Source organism: Erythrolamprus reginae, chromosome 3 (assembly GCF_031021105.1).
Source record: "Erythrolamprus reginae isolate rEryReg1 chromosome 3, rEryReg1.hap1, whole genome shotgun sequence".
In the NCBI taxonomy this organism is placed as follows: Eukaryota; Metazoa; Chordata; class Lepidosauria; order Squamata; family Dipsadidae; genus Erythrolamprus; species Erythrolamprus reginae.
The window spans coordinates 223,109,441-223,134,883 of record NC_091952.1 but is presented as its reverse complement, the minus strand read 5'-3'; the positions used below and the strand labels follow the sequence as shown (position 1 = coordinate 223,134,883).

General features: G+C 38.8%; 1 protein-coding gene across 1 annotated transcript in view; it reads right to left on the bottom strand.

The window, feature by feature from the left end:
- Positions 1–13,255, bottom strand: part of CNBD1 (cyclic nucleotide binding domain containing 1) — a 154,817-nt gene extending 141,562 nt beyond the window's left edge. Inside the window, exons 1-3 of the mRNA XM_070748011.1 lie at positions 13,180–13,255; positions 11,939–12,002; positions 2,418–2,531 (exon numbers count right to left, since the gene is read on the bottom strand). Of these exons, the coding sequence (XP_070604112.1) occupies positions 2,418–2,491 (74 nt within the window). The 5' untranslated portion in view covers positions 2,492–2,531; positions 11,939–12,002; positions 13,180–13,255. The remainder of the gene's footprint in view (positions 1–2,417; positions 2,532–11,938; positions 12,003–13,179) is intronic.
- Positions 13,256–25,443: the final 12,188 nt, after the last annotated feature.

Here is a 25,443-nt window from a genome sequence, read left to right as displayed (position 1 = left end):
TAAAATGCTTGACTATACAAGCATTAATGAAACCCATGGTTTATCATTTTACTGCTATTTCACTGCCGCTCATCAAAAAACCTAGAGCAAAATGGAAAAGTGTAAAAGAAATCCAGTTTTGTTATCAGTTATACTGTCACTTTCATATTAGGGATGCACTACAGCATGGGTATAGTTAAATAGGTTAAAATTTATCCTAGGCAGGCAACTGTGAATAAAGTATACAAAAATTAGTACTGGTAAGAACTAACAGTAATATATTCAAGTTGAAAGAGGGTGTCCAACTTGTGGGACTGAAGTCAACAAAAGAACTCCTCTGGATCTTCAAAATGTTATTCAGTCATGGAACTCAACATATGCTGCAACGTCCTTCCGGTCAACGACTACTTCAGCTTCAACCGCAACAACACAAGAGCACACAACAGATTCAAACTTAATATTAACCGCTCCAAACTTGACTGTAAAAAATATGACTTTAACAATTGAGTTGTCGAAGCGTGGAACTCATTACCGGACTCAATAGTGTCAACTCCCAACCCCCAACACTTCTCCCTTAGACTCTCCACGATTGACCTCTCCAGGTTCCTAAGAGGCCAGTAAGGGGCGTATATAAGTGCACTGATGTGCCTATCGTCCCCTGTCCAATTGTCTTTCCTTATCTCATATGTCATATATATTCTCTCCTTATCTATCTATCTATCTATCTATCTATCTATCTATCTATCTATTATATATATATCATATATATTCTCTCCTTATCTCTTATATCATATATACTCTCTCCCTCCCATCTACTTCTCTTCTTTTTACTTTCTATCGACATATATATTACTTAATGTATATTCTCTTCCATATGTATTGTATATTGGACAAAGAATAAATAAAATAAAATAAATAAATAAAGGGACTTAGGAAGGGAACGTTTATCACTAACAAACATGGTCAGAAGCAAAGATACAAAGAATACTATCTACAGGCTTGAGATTTTACTCTGTATGTGATGGATTTGTGCATTTGTGATCATTTTGGATCTGGAAAGAGCACCATTCTCAATAACATTCACCTTCCATAGCTTCCTCCTGCTCATCTTTCTTCCTTGAAAATATAATGATGGCACAATGGTTAGAATGCAGTATTGCAGACTAATTCGGCTGACTGCCAGCAGTTCGGTTCTCAGAAGCTCAAGGTTGACTCAGCCTTCCATCTTTCAGAGGTCAGTAGAAGGAGGACCCAGATTGCTGGGGAAAATATTCTGACTCTGTAAACCACTTAGAGAGGGCTGTAAAGCACTATGTGTCAGGGTTCCAAATAGTATCCATAATTAAATCAGTGTCAGTCAAAGCATTCCTCAAAGTTTCAATTTATTAGCAGATCCATGTTGGAACATCTGGGAGAAACCTGAATTTGAAATACCAGGGTTTCTCCATCCAGTTGAAAGCTCTTGTCCCCACATCCCCAAGTCCATCACGTTGACCAATCTTCATCTGCCAACTTGGCAGATTCACCCCTCTCCTTCAGTGCAGGTGCAGGAGTGTGAAGACAAAGCATGACCTTGACTATCTAAAAATAATTTGTTATGGCTATATACAGACAGCCCTCACGCAATTCCCGCTCCCAAATTCCCACGGTAAAGAACACATATTAAAACCGCATAAAGTGTGGCAGGCCAAAGACCCCAACTAAAATGGCTTTGGTCTGATACTATGAAGTTGTATACAAATCTAAGTGCTGTTGTTATTGTTATATCTGCCACCAGAATGTACCTGTACTTTGCCCCAGTTTTATGTTTCCCTGGGTTTCTACCATTGTTGTGAACCGTCATTGCAGTTATCGGCAAAAAAGTAAACAAAGTTTGAACAGAAACACTAGATTTGGACAGATATTTGTAAGGCAGGATTGTATCACTTTATACTTTCTAAATCTTACAAAGCTTCTAGGAGTAGTTTTCTCAGACTGTAGCATTTATTCTTTGTAAACTATAGATTGCTCCTCTCTTTGCATTGTGATTTGGGTTTTTGCTTTTGGGGGAGTTTTGGCAATCTTTTCCTTCTAGGCTTCGCAACAGTGAAAGAAAGAAAAATATGGTACTTATAATTAATTTATATGGATAGCACACCATGAATGGTCTTCTGTGTAAACTGATTCCATTTTAAATAATAATAAAGAGAAAAACATGGCCATGTAAAACCTGGACTCAAAATTGGGCTATGAATTAGACATGCTTTTCTCAGAGGTAGGACAAAATATATTTCGAAACAACAAACAGATGTTTCTGTTCAAGCAGAAAATAAATTTACCATTAGCTACTCATCTTTATATTTGACAGCTGCTTTGAGGCACATGTTGGTGACAACTGACCAAATTTCATTGCCTGATTCCTTTTTTACATTAAATATAGTTTAAAAAAAATGAATTACCCTGTTGTTCTTTTTTCAGGAATACCTGGCAATATGGGCGTTTTTTTAATGAAGATCTTGGGATAAATTTTCATAAATTTTTGATGAGCTTCTTCAGTGGAGCGTAAATTTTCTCTAAAAAAAGAAATATTAAAAAAAACAATAAGACTGTGTTTCAGATATATTCTAGGAAAAAATATTGCTAATCACAGAATTATTTCAGTGGGACAGCCTTCCCCAGCCTGCTAATCTTAGGATAACCCAGCAATTTTTAAGATTTCTCAGCCAATACAGACCACTTACAGAAATATTTTAAAATCTTTGCATAGTAATCAAAAGTGGCATAGGACTGGTCTAGAAGTTCTAAATTCTGAAAAACCATTGCAACAAAATTAGAACTTCCATGGATTTTTTTAAAAATATTTCCTTTTTTCATATCCTAACTGAATTATAAGTAGGTGTGTTTAAAACCATCTGTGATTTCAATCAAGATGGGTTTTTTCTTATTTGTGTATATTATTTTATACAATTGATTTTGAGCTACAATGTTTTCATTTTGAATTGTGTTTTTTTAAAGTAAATTGATACCTCCGTTACCAGGTTCTTAAGTAGAAAAGTTTGTAAGTAGGAGCAATTTTTCCCATAGGAATCAATGTAAAAGCAAATAATGCGTGCAAATCTATTAGGAAAGATATAAAAGCTCGGAATTTAAGTGGGAGGAGGAGGAGGAGGAAGACAGTCACTGCCGAAGGAAGAAGGTGAGGTGAGGGGAATAAAAAAAAATCCAAAACTTTAAGGCTTAAAAAAAAAAAGAGGGATACTGAGGCAGCGAAGAGGAGCATGCACCTCCCATACACTGAAGCCGAGTTGATCCGGCTGAGGTGAAGCACCCCCTTTTGCCTTTCCGCGCCCAGATGCTCTGGGAGGCAACCTCGTGCCAGGTGTATTGGAGGCAGTGCGAGGGAGTCACCACAGCAAAGTGGTTTATTCCGTCTCCATGCGCCCAGAGAATGGAAAACGCTCCTTTCGCCCTGGGCTGCCCAGAGCGAAGGGAGCGTTCCTTTTCTCTGGGCACTGGAAGAAGTTTATTCCCTCTCCAAGCACCCTGAGAAAGGAAAATGCTCCGTTTGCTCTGGACTGCCAAAGCCTCCTTAAGCACCACTGCAATGCTCCTCTGGCAGCCAAGAAGAGTCCGAGATGGCTGGGATTAATGGGGGAATGGCAGGCAACTGACCAGGCCTTCGTGCCACTCTCAAATTTCCTGGCAAATTTTTCCAGGCTCGGGTTCTTAAGTAGAAAATGGTTCTTAAGAAGAGGCAAAAAAATCTTGAACACCTGGTTCTTATCTAGAAAAGCTCTTAAGTTGAGGCGTTCTTAGGTAGAGGCACCACTGTACCTCGACTCAGGAAAAGAAAACCCAGTGCTGAAAAGATAGAATTATAATAGGAAAATGTAATGTAAGAAGTTTAAATACAGAAAAACTCAACACAATGATATATGAAATGAAACAACTAAAAACCGACCTCTTAGGCATCAGCAAATATAAGAACACTTGAGGCACAGATGACCAGGCACAAATTATCTTACTTTGGACACATTATGCAAAAACCTGACTCTTTGGGGAATGCTCTAATACTCGGGTAAATGGAAGGAAAGAGAAGAGGAAGGCCATCAACAGGATAGACAAATTCAGTTGCAGTGATGATAAATGCACCGTTTATGACTTGAAAGATCAAAATATGGACAGATCATCATAGAGGGATCTTATTTATGTAACTAGAAGTCAAAAATGACTTTCTGTATATGAAAAGTTCTTGCCTATATGTGCTATTTTTAGAATGATTAAATCTGTGCATATCAAAATTATTATGGATAAGATGACTCACAAACTTTGGATTAGATGTTTGAAATTTACTTTGTCAAATCATCCTTCTCAAAATATGTATTTCCTTCAAGTATATTAAAATGGCAATTTCAGTAAGAGATCATTTGCTTTAGGAAGGTCAAGCAAAGTTTTGATTTTGTAACATCCTGCTTTTGCTTTTCAAATGTGGCCACCTCTGATGGTTCCCTTCCACTTATATAAACAAAATAGTTAGACAATTCAACTATATTTTCAACATCAGAGCCAATGAAGTTTTTAAAAAACCCCAAACTATTCTACTTTATCATTATATTTCAAGGCAGAATTTCATAGCTAGCATTTATAAGTACATTTTTGTAACTAGATGGGATAAAGTTATATATACAGTGGTCCCTCGACTTGCGCGTTCTCGATTAGCGCGAAACGCTGCAACGCGGTTTTTCAAAAAATATTATTTAAAAAAATAAAATATTAAAAAATAAATTTTTTTTTATTCTGTTCCCTGAATGGAGACCGCCGGCCGCTCAATCGGGCCGGCAGGGAACAGAATGGAGCCTTCCGCGGCGGGGCTGGTAAGGGGGGGAGCCGAGGGGGGAGCCGAGCCCAGCCCCGTGGCATTCGCTTTCCTCCCGCCGGCAGCCGACTGATCGTGGGCTCCTTCGCAACCTCGGAGAGCTTCCTGGTTTTCGTGAGCTTTCATGCCCTGGAAGCTCTCCGAGGTTGCGAAGGAGCCCACAATCAGTCTCGGCTGCGGGTGGGAGGAAGGCGAATCCCCCGTGGGCTCCGTTACATCTTCCGCTGCCAGCCAGGCCATGCTGGTGGCAGCGGAACAATCGCTGGCTGTCAACTTTTCTTTTTAAAACTGGGCAGGAGCTGACTTGCCTCCCCAGTGCTAAAAAGAAAAGTTGACAGCCAGCGCCACGCCTGGCTCGACTTCCCTGGCTGCTTGGCCGGGGAGGCTCGGCCGAAAGCGGCTGGAGCGGCAGAGCCGAGCACGCCTTCCGCCCGGGAAGTCCTGCCCCTTCATCCCCACCCCTCGCCCCTGTGGTCGGCGGGGATGAAAGGGCAGGACTCCCTGGGTGGAAGGCGTGCTCGGCTCTGCCGCTCCAGCCGCTTTCGGCCGAGCCTCCCCGGCCAAGCAGCCAGGGAAGTCGAGCCAGGCGTGGCGGCGGCAGCGCTGCTTCTCCGGTCGCCCGGTCCTCTCCTGCCTCCTGCGCCGATGTTCCCCGCTGCGACGGAAGGCAGTCGCTTGGCTAGGGAGGCTCGGCCGAAAGCGGCTGGAGCGGCAGAGCCGAGCACGCCTTCCACCCAGGGAGTCCTGCCCTTTCATCCCCGCCGACCACAGGGGCGAGGGGTGGGGATGAAGGGGCAGGACTTCCCGGGCGGAAGGCGTGCTCGGCTCTGCCGCTCCAGCCCCTTTCGGCCGAGCCTCCCTAGCCAAGCGACTGCCTTCCGTCGCAGCGGGGAACATCGGCGCAGGAGGCAGGAGAGGACCGGGCGACCGGAGAAGCAGCGCTGCCGCCGCCACGCCTGGCTCGACTTCCCTGGCTGCTTGGCCGGGGAGGCTCGGCCGAAAGAGGCTGGAGCGGCAGAGCCGAGCATGCCTTCCGCCCGGGAAGTCCTGCCCCTTCATCCCCACCCCTCGCCCCTGTGGCCGGCTCATCCAGGGGGGCGTGTGTGGACTGGCAAGCGGCAAGCGGGAAGACCAAGGGAAGGTTCCTTCAGCCGCCCAACACCTGATCCGCTCCGCAGCGCGGCAGCAGCGAGGAGCCGAAGATGGGGTTTCCCCTTTGCCTTTACCCTATCTTCGGCTCCTCGCTGCTTCCGCGCTGCGGAGCAGATCAGCTGTTGGGCGGCTGAAGGAATCTTCCCTTGGTCTTCCCCGCCGCCCACACGCAAACTCCACCATCTGCGCATGTGCGGCCATGAAAAAAATGGCGCACATGCGCAGATGGTGGTTTTACTTCCGCATCCAATATAACGCGGAAATCGGTTAGTGCGGGAGGTCTTGGAACGTAACCCCCGCGCTAACCGAGAGATCACTGTAATCAAATTTAAGCATAAAGGAACTAAGAAAAAAACATGAAAAAATCAGAAAGAGGTGGAAGAGTGTGATTAAGCAGGAAAGAAAATGCAACGAGAGGAAGGAAAAATGAATGCGTACATACAGACATACATACATACATACATACATATATACATACATACATGAGAGAATTGAGAGCAAAGGCTAAATATTAATAGTTAACTTAATGGTTCTCAATAAGTAATGGGTTCTAAAACCCTTTGTTACCGGTTTGCATGTGCACTTGTGTGTGTACACCACTTCTGAGTGCACACCATTTCTGCGCATGAGCAGAAGGGTCCCAGGCGGGTGGGCGGAGTGTCCTAGGTGGATGGGCAGAGTTTCCCACCGCCGCCACTACTGATTCGCAGAGCCAGGCCAAATCAGGAGCAACCCACTGCTGTTCTCAAGCTGTGGTCCGCAGAAACCTGGGACAGCACAATGTCATCATAGCTGATGCAAAGGCTTGAAGAAATTATGTAAATATTGAGTTGTCTTGAAGTCCGTGGCCAAGATCTGTGACCACAAAAGGTATTTAAAGGGGGTCCATAGTGAAGAAAAGGTTTAGATTCCATAACTTCATTATATATTAAAACAGAAAGAGACCAATTTCAAAAATATGTCAGAAGTGGTTTATCAGACAGAGGACGTTTAAGCTGTTCATTTCTCTGGCTGCTATAAGGTTCATTTGGCATGGTAATAGTGCTCATAGTGAGCATTTTAACTTTTGATTTTCCCCCCCAGATTGGAGAGAAATGTAAATCTGTATCTTCCATATCAAAAACCTGCAGGTGCAGTCTGAGAAGCATTTAACTAATTTCATCATCATCTGTGCATACCCTGACTAAAATTTCTTCTTTAATTATGTACTATCTTGAAGAAAATTGTCCTTAATTATGCAGAAATATATTTTTAAACTGTCCTGAATTTAAAGGTTACACCACCAGAATATTCCACCTCGTGTCATTCAGCTCTATATTTTATTTTCCTTATTTTCTGTGGGGTTTTTTAAATTATTTCATAATCCATGGACAGAAATATATTCACTGATAATCCCTTGCTGAACAGTTGAGCAATGACTGATCAATGTTTGCTGCAATGACATACTAAATTTAAGGTTGGGTTCATATCAAATTAAGTGGTTATCTGCTTAGTTTTTAACTGCCTCGCTGCTTAATTGGTAAGTGTAAAATTAATCAATGGCACCTTTCACTTACTTACTTACTTACTTACTTACTTACTTACTTACTTACTTACTTACTTACTTACTTACTTACTTACTTACTTACTTACTTATTGGATTTGTATGCCGCCCCTCTCCGCAGACTCGGGGCGGCTAACAACAGCAGTAAAACAGTACAACAAAATCCAATACTAAAAAACAGTTAAAAACCCATTATATAAAAAACAATCATACATACAAACATACCATACATAAAATTGTGAAGGCCTAGGGGGAAAGTGTATCTTAGTTCCCCCATGCCTGGCAGCAGAGGTGGGTTTTAAGCAGCTTACGAAAGGCAAAGAGGGTGGGGGCAATTCTAATCTCTGGGGATAGTTGGTTCCAGAGGGTCGGGGCCGCCACAGAGAAGGCTCTTCCTGTGGGTCCCGCCAAGCAACATTGTTTGGTTGACGGGACCCGGAGAAGACCCATTCTGTGGGACCTAACTGGTCGCTGGGATTCGTGCGGCAGAAGGCGGTCCCTGAGATATTCTGGCCCGGTGCCATGATTTCTTATGGATCCAAAATCAAGAAAACAGAGAAGGAGCATTGGATCCTACTGATACGACCTTTCTCGTGAGAGAAAAGATTTCTGAACTGGCATTAGATTATCTAAGACTTTTGGTTGATGTTTGGTCCACATCAAGCTGGAAAGAAAAGAGCTTCTCGATATATGAAAAGTGTACAGATTTTTAGACTGACTATATCTTTATATATCAAAATTATAATTAATAAGATGAATCACAAGCTTTGAATCAGATATTTGATATTTACTTTGTTAAATTTGTAGACTGGTCAACATTCAACCCCACTAAGTTAAAAACACAGAAAGATAACAATATAATAAAAACTAAAGGAACAAAAGAGGGGAAAATCAGACAACAACAATAGACGTACAATGCAGATAGCACTTCAATTACCCTGGATTAAGACCTGTTGAAGAAGCCAGGCTTCAAAACTTTCTGAAACTCTAAGAGAATAGAAGCCACCTAGGGAGTCCTTTGTTCCAGAGTGGAATGAAACTGCAAAGAAGACATGTTTCTGGGGTCCCCATAGACATTGTTGAAATGTCCAAAAATGTGCTAACTCTGTTGCATTGAATAAGCTGGGCAGATATTGTAGGACAAAGGTCCCCAACACCTGGGTCATGACTAAGTACCAGTCTGTGACCTGTTAGAAACCAGGCCACACAATTGGAGGTGAGTGGCAGGCAAACAAAATAAACCAAAACCATCTCCCCCCACCCCCTCCGTGCTCCCAGTCAATGGGAAAAAAACATTTTCTACAAAACCAATCCCTAGCGCTAAAAATATTGGGGACTTCTGCTATAGTAAATAATGGATGTAACCAAGAACCATGCACTATGCCAGCAGAAATTTTAAAAATTTCAGAATTGAAAAATCTCATGATTGATTCACGTGGAAATAATTGACATACACGGCAATAATGTAATTTAATGAATTCTAAGAATTGTATTCTAGTTTTACATAAGATATTAGGGTGAAATTCTCTTAACTACATGCAGATTTGACAGTAAACCTTATTAAATTAAATGGGTTTAAGATCTGAACTCAGTAGAGGCGAAGAGGAGATCACTTATTCCATTAAGGAAATGTTTATACCTCAGCATCACAATCCATACTGATATCTCATAGTTTCATTTTTGTAAGGACAATAATTGATTATAACTCCAATAATTCCAACAAAAGAAAGAAAATAGTTATTTTAAAAAATAACAAGAAGAAATTAATCCTTATTTATACAGGCTATATGTAATGCCTTACTAGTAAAACGAAAAAGGTGTGTACAGTGATCCCTCGATTTTCGCGGTCTCGATTTTCGCGAAATGCTACACCACGGTTTTTCAAAAAATATTAATTAAAAAATACTCCACGGTTTTTTTGCTATACCACGGTTTTTCCCACCCGATGACGTCATACGTCATCACCAAGAGTCACTTCTCTGTCTCTTTCTCTTTCTTTCCTGTCATTCTCTGCTTCAATCATTTTCTCATTTCTCTTTTTTTCTCCCCTTTTTTCTATCATTTCTCTCTCTCTTCCTTCCACTCTTCTCTCTCTCTCTTTCTTCCTCTCTCTCACGCTCTTCCTTCCTTTCTCATCTTTCTTTCTCTCTCTCTTTCTCTATCTTGCTTCTTCCTCTCTCACACTCTCTTCCTCCCTCTCTCATCTCTTTCTTTCCTTCTCTCTCTTTCTCTATCTCTCCCCCTCTTGCTCTCGAGCGGCCGGGTGAACGGCAGGTGGCCGGGCGAACGGCGGGCAAGCAGGCGGGCGAGCAAGCGGGCGGGTGGGCAGGCGAGCAAACGGGCGAGCGGCGAGCGAGCGGGCGCGCGGGCGGGCGGGCGAGCGGTGAGCGAGCGAGCGGGGCGAGCGAGCGGGCGAGCGAACGGCGAACGGCGGGCGAGCGGGTGCTGGGGGAGCGGGGGCAGCCGACATTCAAAGCAATCTTTGTCGGCTTCCGCACTTTCGTCGCTCCCCGCCTCCACCATCTGCGCATGCGCGGACATGGAAAAAGGGCGCGCATGCGCAGATGGTGTTTTTACTTCCGCACCACTATACTGCGGAAAATCGATTATCGCAGGAGGTCTTGGAACGTAACCCCCGCGATAATCGAGAGATCACTGTATTAATTTGTAGAGACAGTTACTATTGTTAAAAAATACATGTTTATATACAATATAAAAGAGCAGAATAATAATATGAAGAAAAAGGATTCTTTTGCTCATCAAAATCCTTTTGACTGGTGTGTGCGTATGTGTGTGTTTGTATGTGTGTGTGTTGTTTTTGGTAACTTAATTGTGGCAGCAGCTCAAGGAAAAAAAATGTTTCTTGGACTTTTATAGTTTTAAACTAACTGTCAGTTTTTTTATTTGTAGCCTGAGGGAAACCTGTGTCAGATCAAAGCAATAAAATATATACTTTATGAGTAAATTAATTCCATCAGTCTTGGGTCTGTTGCCTTGATTGATTCAACTAGAAATATTAAGGCTTTTCCATTCCTGGTTACATGCCTTATAAATCTATGAAGCCAAGTTCTTAAAACTGGCAATGTAGCTTTGAACCATTACAACCCAGAAGAGGTAGTTCTGAATGCCTCCACATGGATTATATTCTTGGTACATTGTCAAAAAAATAATAATTCTAAAATATTTTGTCTCTGGCCAAGGCACAGGTGATGCCTGATTTTTTTATTATTATTTAGCAGAGAGTAGCCACATAAGATTCCAGTTCAGATGAGAATCACAAAAGAAGCACTGAAAGATGGATGGATTTATTTTTTTAATTGGATTTATATCCCAGTTCTATCAAAAGCAAGACTCTCAGCAACTCAAAATAAAACTTTTTTTCTATAGTGTTTTCAAATAAACTTTGATTGGCTGTACTGAGATACAGCTAAGAGCTGTGATGACACAGCATTGGAGTTCAGTACTGAAGGCTACTTCTGCTAATCACCAACTAGGAGCAGTTTGGCAGATCAAAACACACCAGGCTCAAGGTTGACTCAGCCTTCTGAGGCTTTTAAATGAGGACCCAGATTGTTGCTGACTCTCTAAACCACTTAGAGGGCTGTAAAGCACTATGAAGCTGTATATAAGTGCTATTGCTATTATGTTTAAATAATGGATCAATTAGATCCAATATTAAATCATCTTATGGGGACACTACTTTTTATGCACCCCCTCTCCCTCCCTATGTGTGTGTGTGTATGTGTGTGTGTAAGAGAGAGAGATACATATACATACATATATGGTCATATAAACAGATGTTCCTTTTTTCTTTCTTGCATTTTTTATCCTTTCTTTTCATTCTTTTCTTTTTCTCTAAGTTTACTTTATATTAGTTTTTACTATAGTAATTTACACTCTTAATAAAATAATAAAAATAATTAGATAGATAGATGGATGGATGGATGGATGGATGGATGGATGGATAGATTAGATTAGATTAGATAGATTATATATATATATATATATATATATATAGATAGATAGATAGATAGATAGATAGATAGATAGAGAGAGAGAGAGAGAGAGAGAGAGAGAGAGAGAGAGATACAGTAGATAGATAGAGAGACAGACAGACAGACAGGATTAAGTAAAAAAAACATTAACAGTATGAATAAAGTCTGTTTTCATATTGTTGTCATAACTGCCTAGTGACATCCAGTGACATAAGCAGTAATATATATCAGCAGTGACAAAGTTTTCAGGATAGATAGCTGGAGTGCTCTCATGCAAAACCCATCCTGTTATATAAGCACCAGAATCAAAACGTACCCCGATGTTTCCATTTATTTATATCTAAGTACATCTGAAAAGACATATTGATAAAAAAAAATTATATGCACCTAAGAAAACTGATTCAAATAGCTTACTTGCTTTGAAGACTGTCAATGGCGAGCAATGCATCCAATTGGTCATAGTTCAGCTTTCGAAAATCTGTGGCGATATTGCAAAAATGTGCTTACAAAAGAATTGTTTACAACAAGAATACAACATTTAAAAAGGAGAAATAATTGAGCTAACGTATAAGTAACTGTATGGATTTTAGCAATATTGCTATTATTAAAGCTGCAGAAGCTGGATGTGTCACACAGCACTTGGGTCTTGAACCCAGGTTGCCAGCTTTCTCCCTGAAAGCTCAGCATCTTCAACCACTGAGCCACCGAACCCATTTGAATACAATAGACACTTTTGTTTATTAAACACGTTGATACTATCTAAAAGAACAGAAGCCAAATACAGTGTTCCCTCTATTTTCGCGGGTTCGAACTTTGTGGAAAGTCTATACCACGGTTTTTCAAAAATATTAATTAAAAAATACTTTGCGGGTTTTTTCCCTATACCGTGGTTTTTCCCACCCAATGATGTCATATGTCATCGCCAAACTTTCGTCTGCCTTTAATAAATATTTTTTTAAATAAACTTTAATAAATAAACATGGTGAGTAATAATCTGAATGGTTGCTAAGGGAATGGAAAATTGCAATTTAGGGGTTTAAAGTGTTAAGGGAAGGCTTGTGATACTGTTCATAGCCAAAAATAGTGTATTTACTTCCGCATCTCTACTTTGCGGAAATTCAACTTTCGCGGGCGGTCTCGGAACGCATCCCCCGCGAAAAGCGAGGGAACACTGTAGTGTGAATATTTACAAGGTCGTCAATTTTAATAGTTTATCAAAAACATTCCAGTGAAAGGATTTACTATATTTCTGAATAGAATAGAAAATCTCCCAGAGCCTTCTGAAATCCACTGAAATCCAGTAGCTTCAAGGGCAGTGTTTCCCAATCTTGGCAACTTGAAGATATCTGGACTTCAACTCCCAGAATTCCCCAGCCAGCATTTGCTGGCTGGGGAATTCTGGGAGTTGAAGTCCAAATATCTTCAATTTATTTATTTATTTATTTATTTATTTATTCTTTGTCCAATATACAATACATATGAAAGAGAATACACATTGAGTAATATATATAAAGATAGTAAGTAAAAAAGAAGAGAAATATATGAGAGGGAGAGAATATACCGCATATACTCAAGTATAAGTCGAGATTTTCAGCACTAAAAATGTGCTGAAAATCCAACCTCGACTTATACTAGAGTCACTGACTTTTACTGACCTGAAAACTGCACAGTTCGATGTGAAAGGCAGTCAGGAAAGAAACCTCATGGCTGGCAACACAGTGCTATTTTTTTCTTTCTGCTCTAGCTACCCCTCAGCTGCCGAATTGGCAGCAGGCTGAACCAATCACAGCTCCTTCTCTACACAGAAAGGAGGCACTGAGAGAGCTATCTGATTGGCAGCAGGCTGTACCAATCACAGCTCCTCCTCTATAGGGAGCACTGGGGGAAGGGGCGGGAGGGTTGAAGAGACTTTCAGAACAAAGGAACAATGGCTTTCTCTTCTGATCAAGCCTGCAGCAATATTTTACAAGTAAATATACAAATGAAATGTAAGTTACCCATTTAAATTTGATTAACAGGATAGGTTATTTTGTAAGAAAATGTTGCCTCAAGTGGGGATAACTGTGTAAACTTTTTCTTCCAACTATACTTATCCTACCCAAGAGGATTGTTAATGTTGACTTGTTTAAAACAATACAAAGGTTAGGATAATATAATAGTATGAATTTTGTCATTAATCATTTGTTCTACATAATTAATATGAATAGATTTACCTTTTTTAAGAGTATGATTTCTCCTTATGCAAGATAAATATCATGTAGAAGAAAGATTTTACAATTAATGATTGAGTAACCCCCAATTGTTATTTACTGATCTATTGAGATAGTAATGATTTTAACTTATGAAATACGTTTTAAATGGAAAGTCTGAATATTTATCATATGGAAGTTTGATTTAAGCAATTGTTTTGAAAGAATATATGAAATCCCAATTATTAAGAAAATTATAATGATATTGTAATGAAGATTAAGATTAAGATAACAGGTTTGAAGATTAAGATAACATTCCTAAAGATATTTTAAGAGGTTTTTGGAATTTAAAAAAAAGAAAGATTTTAGAAGGGGAGGAAGAAAGATGCAAGAAATAAAAAACATTTTGGAAGGAAAAAAGTTACATAATATAATAATAACAACAGGGTTGGAAGGGACCTTGGAGGTCTTCTAGTCTAACCCCTTGCCTAGGTAGGAAACCCTACATTACTTCAGACAAATGGGTATCCAACATCTTCTTTAAAACTTCCAGTGTTGGAGCATTCACAACTTCTGGTGGCAGGCTGTTCCACGGATTCATTGTTCCAACTGTCAGGAAGGCAGGAAGAGTGGGGGCAATTTGAATCTCCAGGAGTAGTTGATTCCAGAGGGCCGGGGCTGCCACAGGGAAGGCTCTTCCCCTGGGTCCCACCAAATGGCATTGTTCTTAGTTGCTTCTCTCTTTGTTTAGTTTCCACCCATTGCTTCTTGTTCTGCCCTCAGGTGCTTTGGAGAATAGGTTGACTCTCTTTGTGGCAAACCCTGAGATATTGGAAGAATGCTATCATGTCTCCCCTGGTCCTTTTTTTCATTAAGCTAGATATACCCAGTTCCTGCAACCGTTCTTCATGTTTTTTTTTATTCTCCTACAAAAACAATTTTAAGAAGCTACAATCGAAGAATATTCCATTTTTATAAGTTACCAGTAGCTACTGTATTTTCCACCCTGTACTTATATTCGAGTCAATAAGTTTTCCCATTTTTCGTTGCAAAAGTAGGTGCTTTGGCTTATAATTGGGTCGACCTATACTCGAGTATATACAGTATATGATATATGAGATAAGGAAAGACAATTGGACAGGGGACGTTAGGCACACTAGTGCACTTATGTACGCCCCTTACTGGCCTCTTAGGAACTTGGAGAGGTCAATCGTGGATAGTCTAAGGGAGTTGCCAAGGTTGGGAAACATTGTTCTAGGGATAATCTGTTTCATTAGTTCTCCCACTTTTCTAGAGAGGAATAGATGCAGTAATCTGAATTCTAACTGGAAGTGAGAGAGAGAGAGAGGAGGGGAAGGAGGGAGGGGGGGAGAGAGAGAGAGAGAGAGAAATGTGACCTGACAGGTGCGTTGGGCTATAACAATTTGAGAAAGAGCTGTGGTTTTCATGACTGTGAAGTCCTGCGTAGCCCTAATTAAATCAGTTCCAGCACAGATACTGAAATATTGCAGAATTTAATTCTAAATAAGCATAGTAGTGATTCCATGACCATTTCTGCCAGCTTTAGTAAGATTGAAAGACAGTGGGATGATAAAACAGAAGCAGAATTCCCTCCTTAGCCTGAGTATAAATTGCAAACACATACCCCCTAAATTGGTCTCTGTATGGACCTAGGACTGGGTTCAATTCTTCACAAGGAAAAGACTTTGCCACCATTCCATGAAGCATCAAGACAAAACATTTCCCATAAACTACTATAAAGTGAGAATTTTAGCTTTCTGAAAATGATAACTATTTCCTCACTCCATGAGTTCATGTAAAAGACCATTGATCATTCCCAGGTTTTATATTTTTTTCACTAAACAATACCTTAATTCAATTATAAACATTTTCCTATGACACATAGAGATCAGCAGTAGGTTGCTCCTGGTTGGCCCAGTTCAGCGAATCAGTAGCAGCAGCGGCCGGCTCCGCCTACCCACCTGGGACAGTTCGGCTCATGCACAGTAGCATCACATGCATAAGTGAGCAAACAGAATAGCGACAGGATTTACAACCTACTACTGATAGAGATGTTCACAATACATATTTGAGCAGCACTGGCATTCAGGGTTCTGGATGTTTTCATTTTTGGCAAAATATGCAGTTTGGAAATAGAGGTGTTGCACATGGATAAACAAAATAGTCTTTTGGAAACAATATAGTGTTGCACTCAATTTGCAAAGATCCATTTGGATTCCTCTGCACTGTGAACAGAACATTTGTGTGGATACAGGACCTGAAGATGAATAACTGAATGCTTATGTGTCCAAAGGGGGGAAGGTGGAGGGAATGTGACATGTTGAAAGAAAAAGTTTTGGAAAGCATGGGAAACTAAATTGGCGCAGATGCTTAATTGCCTCAGGTGCTCTGGGCACACAGCAGGCATCTTAATGAAGCAATACTTGCATAGCCGTTGGATTTTTTGCAACACATTTGGCTGCCTCAAATTATTGCCGAAAATAATTCAGTCTATAAATGATACAGAATGATTGCCAGCAATGCGTCACTGAAGGTGCAAACGCACATTAAAAAAAAATAGGAAAAAAACAGACGGAAAGAACTTCATCCTTTCTTCCTGCACTGTCAAGAATTCTTGTGCAAAATATGTAATCTCAGAATTACTTTTGGTAGGGGCAGGTTTTGCTAACGTTAAAACTAACATTTCCTGTTCGCATTCACAATTCATCACTAGGAACAAATTAAATTCATTTTAATTCCAGTAGATTAGTTTTATAGTCTAATCCTTTTTAGCATCTCTGTGTTGACAGATGGAAAGTTATCAGCATTTTATCATAGATTTTATGTTTTCATAGGGCTTTTCTGAACAAAATATGTATTTGATGATTGCCCAGTTCACGTTTATCAAAAATTGGCTCTTTATACTGAGTCCACTGAGTGTCGGTTCACAGTATAAGTAAATACTGTACTGTGTTTGCCAATGGATGCTATTAGAGCTAAGTCCTGAGTAGCCCAAAGAGTCTATAAATCATCCACAATTGTCAGTGAATCATCTCCCTCCCAAATCATATCCTAAGGATAATGAGCAAATTTTCCAAACAGTAAAAATAATCTTATAATGAACTAAAAAAAAAAGGAATGGGAAATGCAACAAATTCCCACATAGAAATCCTAAATATGTATCTGTTTCAAGATTGGTTTAATACCTATGAATCATTTTCTTAAAATACCACTATTTATTTATACATACATAATTATTTATTTTATTTGTCAAACTTATTTATTTGTATAGTATAGTTGTAGTTTGTATAAACAGGGACACAGAAACAGTGGTGCACTTATATTACAGAACTGGTATTGGTACATGGTTGATCACATCTATTTTGAAATCATGGAAATAAGATTAAACAAGTTTGATGAAAATAAATTGGAGAAGCTGATGGTACGATGGAATAAGGTGAAATATGTTGAGCAGAATTTGTGACGAAAATGTGAAAAATAAACTCCAATCACTCTTTGAATAGTAAATAAATGCAAATTAGAGCTAAGGTGGGGGAAAGAACATAATCTAGTAAATATTTGAACCCCCCGCAATTGGTGGTGGTGGTGATGGTTATCGTCAGTCGGGTGATGGGCACATGCACTGTGCACTGTTTTATTTTGGTTTTATGTAACCTTATGTGCAAAACCAATAAAATATATTTTTAAAAAAACCAGTGGTGCACTTATGCATGCCCCTTACAGACCTCTTAGAAACGAGGAGAGGTCGACTGTAGAAAATCTAAGGTTAAAGTTTTTGGGGTTTGGGGAAGAAACCACAGAGTCAGATAGTGCATTCACTCTATTGCTGAAGTAGTATTTTATGCAGTTGAGTTTGGAGCGGTTTACATTTAGTTTGAATCTATTACACACTCTTGTATTGGTTGTATTGTATTGGTAGTTGAAGATGAAGTAGTCATTAAACAGGAAGGACATTTTGGTATATGATTTTATGAACTACATTTAGATCAGATCAGAGGTGGCGTAGTTGTAAATTGTCTAATCCCGGTATTTCAAGTCCACTTGCTTCTTGAAAAAGCACCTTAGGGATAGTTACAAGAAACTACTTTTTGACGGAAGCAACTGAGAACTCAAAAGCAATTCCTTTGGAACAGAAGCTTTCTGTAACTGGCAGAACTTTCTTTCCAGTTCAATTGGACTTTTGAACCTGCACTGTTCAGAAATGCTTGTAGTATTTTTTTTTAAGGCAAATATAGAACTCTTTGGTCTGGCACTATTTCAAAAGTGCAATTTTTTAAGGACCCTGCAAAGCACTGATGAGAATTTGATAAGAATTGCAAAGCACTGGTGAGAATTTGATAAGAATTGCAAAGCACTGGTGAGAACTTGATAAGAATTGCAAAGTATTGGCGAGAATTTGATAAGAATTGCAAAGCACTGGTGAGAATTTGATAAGAATTGCAAAGTACTGGTGAGAATTTGATAAGAATTGCAAAGTACTAGTGAGAATTTGATAAGAATTGCAAAGCACTGATGAGAACTTGATAAGAATTGCAAAGTACTAGTGAGAATTTGATAAGAATTGCAAAGCACTGGTGAGAACTTGATAAGAATTGCAAAGCACTGGTGAGAATTTGATAAGAATTGCAAAGTACTGGTGAGAATTTGATAAGAATTGCAAAGCACTGGTGAGAACTTGATAAGAATTGCAAAGCACTGGTGAGAATTTGATAAGAATTGCAAAGCACTGGTGAGAATTTGATAAGAATTGCAAAGCACTGGTGAGAACCTGATAAGAATTGCAAAGCACTGGTGAGAATTTGATAAGAATTGCAAAGCACTGGTGAGAACTTGATAAGAATTGCAAAGCACTGGTGAGAACTTGATAAGAATTGCAAAGTACTGGTGAGAATTTGATAAGAATTGCAAAGCACTGGTGAGAACTTGATAAGAATTGCAAAGCACTGGTGAGAATTTGATAAGAATTGCAAAGCACTGGTGAGAATTTGATAAGAATTGCAAAGCACTGGTGAGAACCTGATAAGAATTGCAAAGCACTGGTGAGAATTTGATAAGAATTGCAAAGCACTGGTGAGAATTTGATAAGAATTGCAAAGCACTGGTGAGAATTTGATAAGAATTGCAAAGCACTGGTGAGAATTTGATAAGAATTGCAAAGCACTGGTGAGAATTTGATAAGAATTACAAAGCACTGGTGAAAACGTGATAAGAATTGCAAAGCACTGGTGAGAATTTGATAAGAATTGCAAAGCACTGGTGAGAACTTGATAAGAATTGCAAAGCACTGGTGAGAATTTGATAAGAATTGCAAAGCACTGGTGAGAATTTGATAAGAATTGCAAAGCACTGGTGAGAATTTGATAAGAATTGCAAAGCACTGGTGAGAACTGGAAGATGCATTTCTGGAAGCAGTTACCTGGTCTAGTCTGCATTTCAAGCCCAAAGTAAAGTAGTGACAGGTTACAGGAATGAAAGACACATCCTTCCAGGAGAAATAACTAAATTTTGCTGGGCAGATCTCAATTTCTAAGTGTACCATCACAAATATTGTCAGTGAAGTGACATTGCTTGATTGACTGACTTATGGATGGACAGATGGATGGATGGATTGATTGATTGATTAAATGTATTGCCTACCAATTCCACATCATTCTTCTACTAGTCTTGGGAAAAAAGAATAAATAGGAACATTATATATAAATGTAAGGCACTTCCACTGTGAACTAAGGATGAATCATAGGCCATATCATGAGGATGTGACCTTGAAAAACAGCTAATGAGACATCTTCACAAATGATGGGACATAAGGATAAGCCAACATATTTTTTTAATTAATTTAAAAAACAATTTAGAATAATACATAGTGAATATGGGATTAACAAAATGTAAATTTCCAAGAATATTTCCAGGTTTCCATAAAGAAACTAACTTAGAAAAGGTAAAGAGTAAAAACTTTATATGAAAATATTGGTGCTTGCTAAATTGATATGTTGTGGTTAACTATGGCAGGGTTTTGTTTTTTTTGTTTTTAGGGGATCCATCATATAGTTTCAGATTTTCATACTTGCCTATTTGCCTAAAAGTATAGATCCTAGTATGGCTGATGGATTGGAGTAGCCTGGCAGGTCACAAATTGAACAAATTATTTATTTGAATGCATTGAATAATAATTTTGCTATTTCCTAAGATAAAGATTATAGAAGAACAATCAATGGTGTTAGAATGATCTGATTCCAATGTATCTTTTGAATAATACTTAAGAAAATAATAAGTGCATTTTGAATATGACTCCATAAATCTCAAAGTGCTGTAGCAAAACACGAAAACATACCAGTCAACATTTTTTAGCTCTGTAGAAATAGAAAACTGATGCTGTTTTCTTCGGAAGTGATTCTAGTAGAATCTTAGCTGAAATTCTAAGAATTTTGAAATACTTATGGATGAAGTCACAAAAGAGAAAATGAAGGAATTATCATCTGAAGTCCCTAGTCTTATTAACAGTGCAAAATATGGATGTCATTATGCAGAATTATTCCCTCATTCATTTTCAAAGATGTTTTCTACATAGAGCAGAATCCTATGCAGGGGTGGGCAGCAGGCAGGATGGGGTAGAATGCAGTTCCACCGGCGGAAATGAAGATGCATGCACAGCTCCAGCTGATCGGCGGCTGTCACTTCCTGGATTACTGGTCTCGGCTTGGCTTTCCTTTTTTTCCCTGCTGCTACTGCTGATGGGTCTGTGCCCCTTGCTTTTTTCCTTTTTCCTCCTTCCTGGCCTTGGATGAGCTTTCCTCTCTCCTGCCCAGCTCCCCTCCAGCCTCAGGTGGCCACCACCCACCTGAGATGCAAGCAGAAGGTTTGGGTGGAAGTGGGTGGCAGCACCCGTTCACCTAACTACCCAGCTGAGATGATGATCGTTTAAGTCACTCCCACCTGGTCACATGGCCAGCAAGCCACTCCCACCTGGTCACATGACCATTAAGCCACACCCATAAAATAAGCCACACCCATGGTGTGGTAGTAAAAATGTTGGCTGCCCATTACTGATCCTATGTCATTTAATAATTAAATCATTAATTGCAACCAATGCTTTGTATATACATGTACAGTGTTCCCTCGATTTTCGCGGGTTCGAACTTCGCGAAAAGTCTGTACTGTTTCTATGTTTCTATGTTTCTATGTTTCTACCACAGTTTTTCAAAAATATTAATTAAAAAATACTTCGCGGTTTTCCCCCCTATGCCATGGTTTTTCCCGCCCGATGACATCATATATCATTGCCAAACTTTTGTCTGCCTTTAATAAATATTTTTTAAAATAAACTTTAATAAATAAACATGGTGAGTAATAATCTAAAGGGTTGCTAACGGAATGGGAAATTGTAATTTAGGGGTTTAAAGTATTAAGGGAAGGCTTGTGATACTGTTCATAGCCAAAAATAGCGTATTTACTTCCGCATCTCTACTTTGCGGAAATTCGGTTTTCACGGGCGGTCTCGGAACACATCCCCCGCGAAAATTGAGGGAACACTGTATATCTATGAGTTAGGACTAGGCAAAACATCAGATTTAAAGGCAAAATGTGTTTCAGAAAGGCTGGGAAATGAAGCTAGCAAACTTTGAGGAAAGTAGAGTGCAGATTTTCAATCAGTATATGAAACAACAGAGTCAAGAAATATATGAACTTGCCTGACATATAAGATTAGCATCCAGTCACCAATCAAGTAAAAAAACATAGTTTTGATCCTAAACCTACCATATTAGAGATAGCCAGCCATGTAAATTAAATGCATACATACATACATACATACATACATACATACATACATACATACATACATACATACACCCATACATACTGTTTATCTTAGATCAGGGCCACATAATCAACAGCATAGGATTACCCAGAATACAATACTGTATCTGATACTTGAATTTATTAAATGTTTGGAATCAGATAATATTATTCTTAATATACAAGATTAAAAACATCTGCTTTTACACTTTCAATTATATTCAGATAGCATAATGAAAAGTTGTTGACCGTATATCACAATTCAGTTATTACTGCTTGGTGTGTCCAGTTTTCATTAATAGCTAATTGTTCAAGGGCATCTGCCAGAGGCAATAAGGACAGTAACTATAATGCTACCATAAGGGCCGCCATCTTGAATTTGTGACATTCTCCACCTTCCTCCACCAATTCTCTTGTAGCCTCTGCTTATGTTAATTTCTATGTAAGTTGTACTTAATATTTTAGGTGTTCCTTTTCAATAGTACTAAACTTTCAAGCTTTTTGGGAATAGCATTTTATCACAATATTTCTTAAGTCTATTCCTTTAATTGCTAACTTTGCATTTATTTTCCATCTGGAAAGGCGTCCGAATGGTTAGCATGTTTGCCTCTGAATCCTTCCGATTCCAGTTTAAACACATCCAAGCCAATCTAGGCTGTTTTGATTTTTTTTTCTCCAGTAGCACAATATTCTGATCATAAAAAGTGTGTGTGTGTCATAATATAAACAATTGACCATTGATCACCACTTTCCTTTTCCGCCCAACAGTTCAATGAGAACAGTCAGACAATCAATGGTGGCTTGTTGGCCAGGAATTCAAAGCTTCATCTTGCCCTTTCAGGCCTTGCCAGAAAATTATCACAAAAATAAAACAACATATGTTTCTACTGTTCCCATGATAGTAATATGCCAGCAGTTCAACATTTAGATTATTTTACCAAGATATAAACATTGCAACCCAGCAGATTTTAGGGCCTGTCTAGCTGTCTAGTAGGACCCCAGAACTAGCTGCAGATGTATGGAAATTAGTGCTTTTCAAGCCATAATAATGCTTTTCAAATGGAAGTAGCCAGCTTACTGAAATAACAGAGGTAAATCACAAACTGATACATTTTATCATCTCTTTTTCTGTTTCCACCTTATCAACCAGAGTAACTCTTGTGGCTCCCCTATTCTCTTTTCTTAAAGGGTCACTGATATTACCGAGCCCATCAAGATGTAATTTCCTGAGAAACATTGTAAAGTTTCACATTGTTAAATAATAATAATAAGTATTTGATAGACAAGAAAGAACTATTTCATGTCAGTAATTGCTATTCCATTTCACCTCAAATAATGTGAGGCTATTCCACCTTTCATCTTAATTATTACCTAGTAAAAAGAGTTCTTCAAGTAATTCATATGGTGACAATTAAATGATCACCTCTTGCAAAATGTTTTGGCTTGAAATTAATCTCCTGTAATTCACTTTTTTTGTTGATAATATAACTTATGGAACTGTTGCAAGAAAAATATGTGCAGAAAATAAATAATAGTGATATTTTTCTTCTCAGATAAATAATCAGAAAATTATCTGATGAAAATGAAATTCAGTTTCTGCAGTCATAAAACCTCCACGCATGAAGTGTTGGCTATTAGAATATTTTTCTGGCTTTAATTCTATAACTGCCTAGCAGAAGTTTTTAGAAACCCACTGAAAGTAAAGGACAATAAATAAATTCTCTTAGAGTGATGAATAAATGAAATAATTGTTTCCTTGGAATTTTATCTCTGACCAATGAATGATGGTAAGCAGAAGAGTATAAAGATAAATTAAATAGAATTCTTAAAAATATCATCACACAAACTTTGCTCCTATTTACAAAACTTATACTTTGGAATCATATCAATATTTCTGTGAAGAATTTAAAATCTGACAGAAACTTTAGGTGAGGAGTGGGGGGGGGAAGGTAAGTATTCCATACACCCACCTCTAATATTTTTTAAAAAACTGCAGGGAACACCCTTTAAATAAAGTGACAAAAACTAATGGAAACCTAAAATAGTTTGAATTCATATCATAAATTTAGAAAATGTAATCTAATATAAATTAATCTAAACAAGATTATATTATTGTTGTATTTCCAGCTACTGTTGAAATTGCTTTCAACTGATAAGTTTTTAAATGTTTAAAAGACTGTAGCTTCTATTCAAAGTATTCAAAGTCCTCACAAAATGGCTCATATGATTTTTCCCCATCTCAACATCTGTCCTGGCATGTCTCCTAACCAAACCAATACTTATTTTCAACTTGTGCAAACCCAGTTTTATTAAATGGCGCTCACAGACATCATGTAGTAAGATGGGGGCGGCATACAAGTCTAATAAGTTTCCACGTGTTGTGAGCCGCCCTGAGTCTTCGGAGAGGGGCGGCATACAAATCTAAGTAATAAATAAATAAATAAATAAATAAATAAATAAATCATAAATCATAAATCATTTTTCACCACATTGGCACTCCTAAGGTGAAATGGATTGGATCATCTTAATCAGCAGAACTAATTTTAATAGAAAAACTACGATGCCAACAAGGGCTGCAAAATCTTTTACTGCCAAAGTGTGGGCGTGGCTTATTTTGTGGGTGTGACTTGCCAGCCATGTGACCAGGTGGGAGTGGCTTAACGATCATGTAACCGGGGTGGCTCAAAGGTTAACGGTGGCCATCTTGACATCACTCAGCTCTTTTAAAATTATACACATTCAACTTCATTTACTGCAATATGAAAAACATACCCAAAGCCCAGAACGGAAAAAAAGATAAAAATAATCAAAAATTTTCTACCAGTTCTGCATACCTGACCATACCCATAGTAACCCATTACTGGATGCCAAGAATTATTCACCATCTATTTTTTTTAATTCTTTTTAAAATACAAACATTAATATCAGTAAAGAGATAGACCATTAGGAAGCTGACAAGTTTCAAATAAATCATTTGTTTTAAATATTGTATTTATTTTCAGGGATGCCTTTGACTTCCAGAAAGATTCTTGGAGATTGGTAGACAGTGATTTTGTATGATTACCTAGTCTCTTTCTGGTAAATTAATATTTTGTGGAAATGTCAATCTTTGCAACCATTTTGTTGCTTCCCCAATCTTATACTTCTAAAAGCAATAGCACATAGACTTATATACTGCTCCATAGTGCTTTATAATAGAATTCCCCTACACCCAGTCCATGAAATGGCACCAATCCACAGCATGCCAGTAGCAGGGTCCATGCCAACAAGCGAAGCCCCATCTGTGGGATGCAGGCAGCAGGCAAAACCACACCCCTTCCAGCCTGCAGAAAAAACTTTCTCAATGGAACCAGTCCCTCGTGCCCAAAAGGTTGGGGACCACTGCTTTACAGCACCCGGAGTGGTTTCCAGTGTTAGCATATTGCTCTCAACAATTTGGGTCCTCATTTTACTGATCTTGGAATGATAGAAAGCTGAATCAACCTTGAGCCCCATCAGGACTGAACTCCAGGCTGTGGGCAGAACTAGCTTGTAGTACTTCATTCTAACCACTGCACTACTAAAGCTCTGAATTGGTTGCCCCTTCAAATCCCACACATGATGATAAAATCCTCTCCTTTTCACCATCCATCTGGTAAATTCGCAAGATTTATTTTTCTCGCCATATACATGCATCTGAACTAGACTGTGTTGATTCTCTGTGTAATATAACATATGGGGATATATGGAAAAGGGGGGACATCATCAAAACATTTAAATATGTTAAAGGGTTAAATAAGGTCCAGGAGGGAAGTGTTTTTAATAGGAAAGTGAACACATGAACAAGGGGGCACAATCTGAAGTTAGTTGGGGGAAAGATCAAAAGCAACATGAGAAAATATTATTTTACTGAAAGAGTAGTAGATCATTGGAACA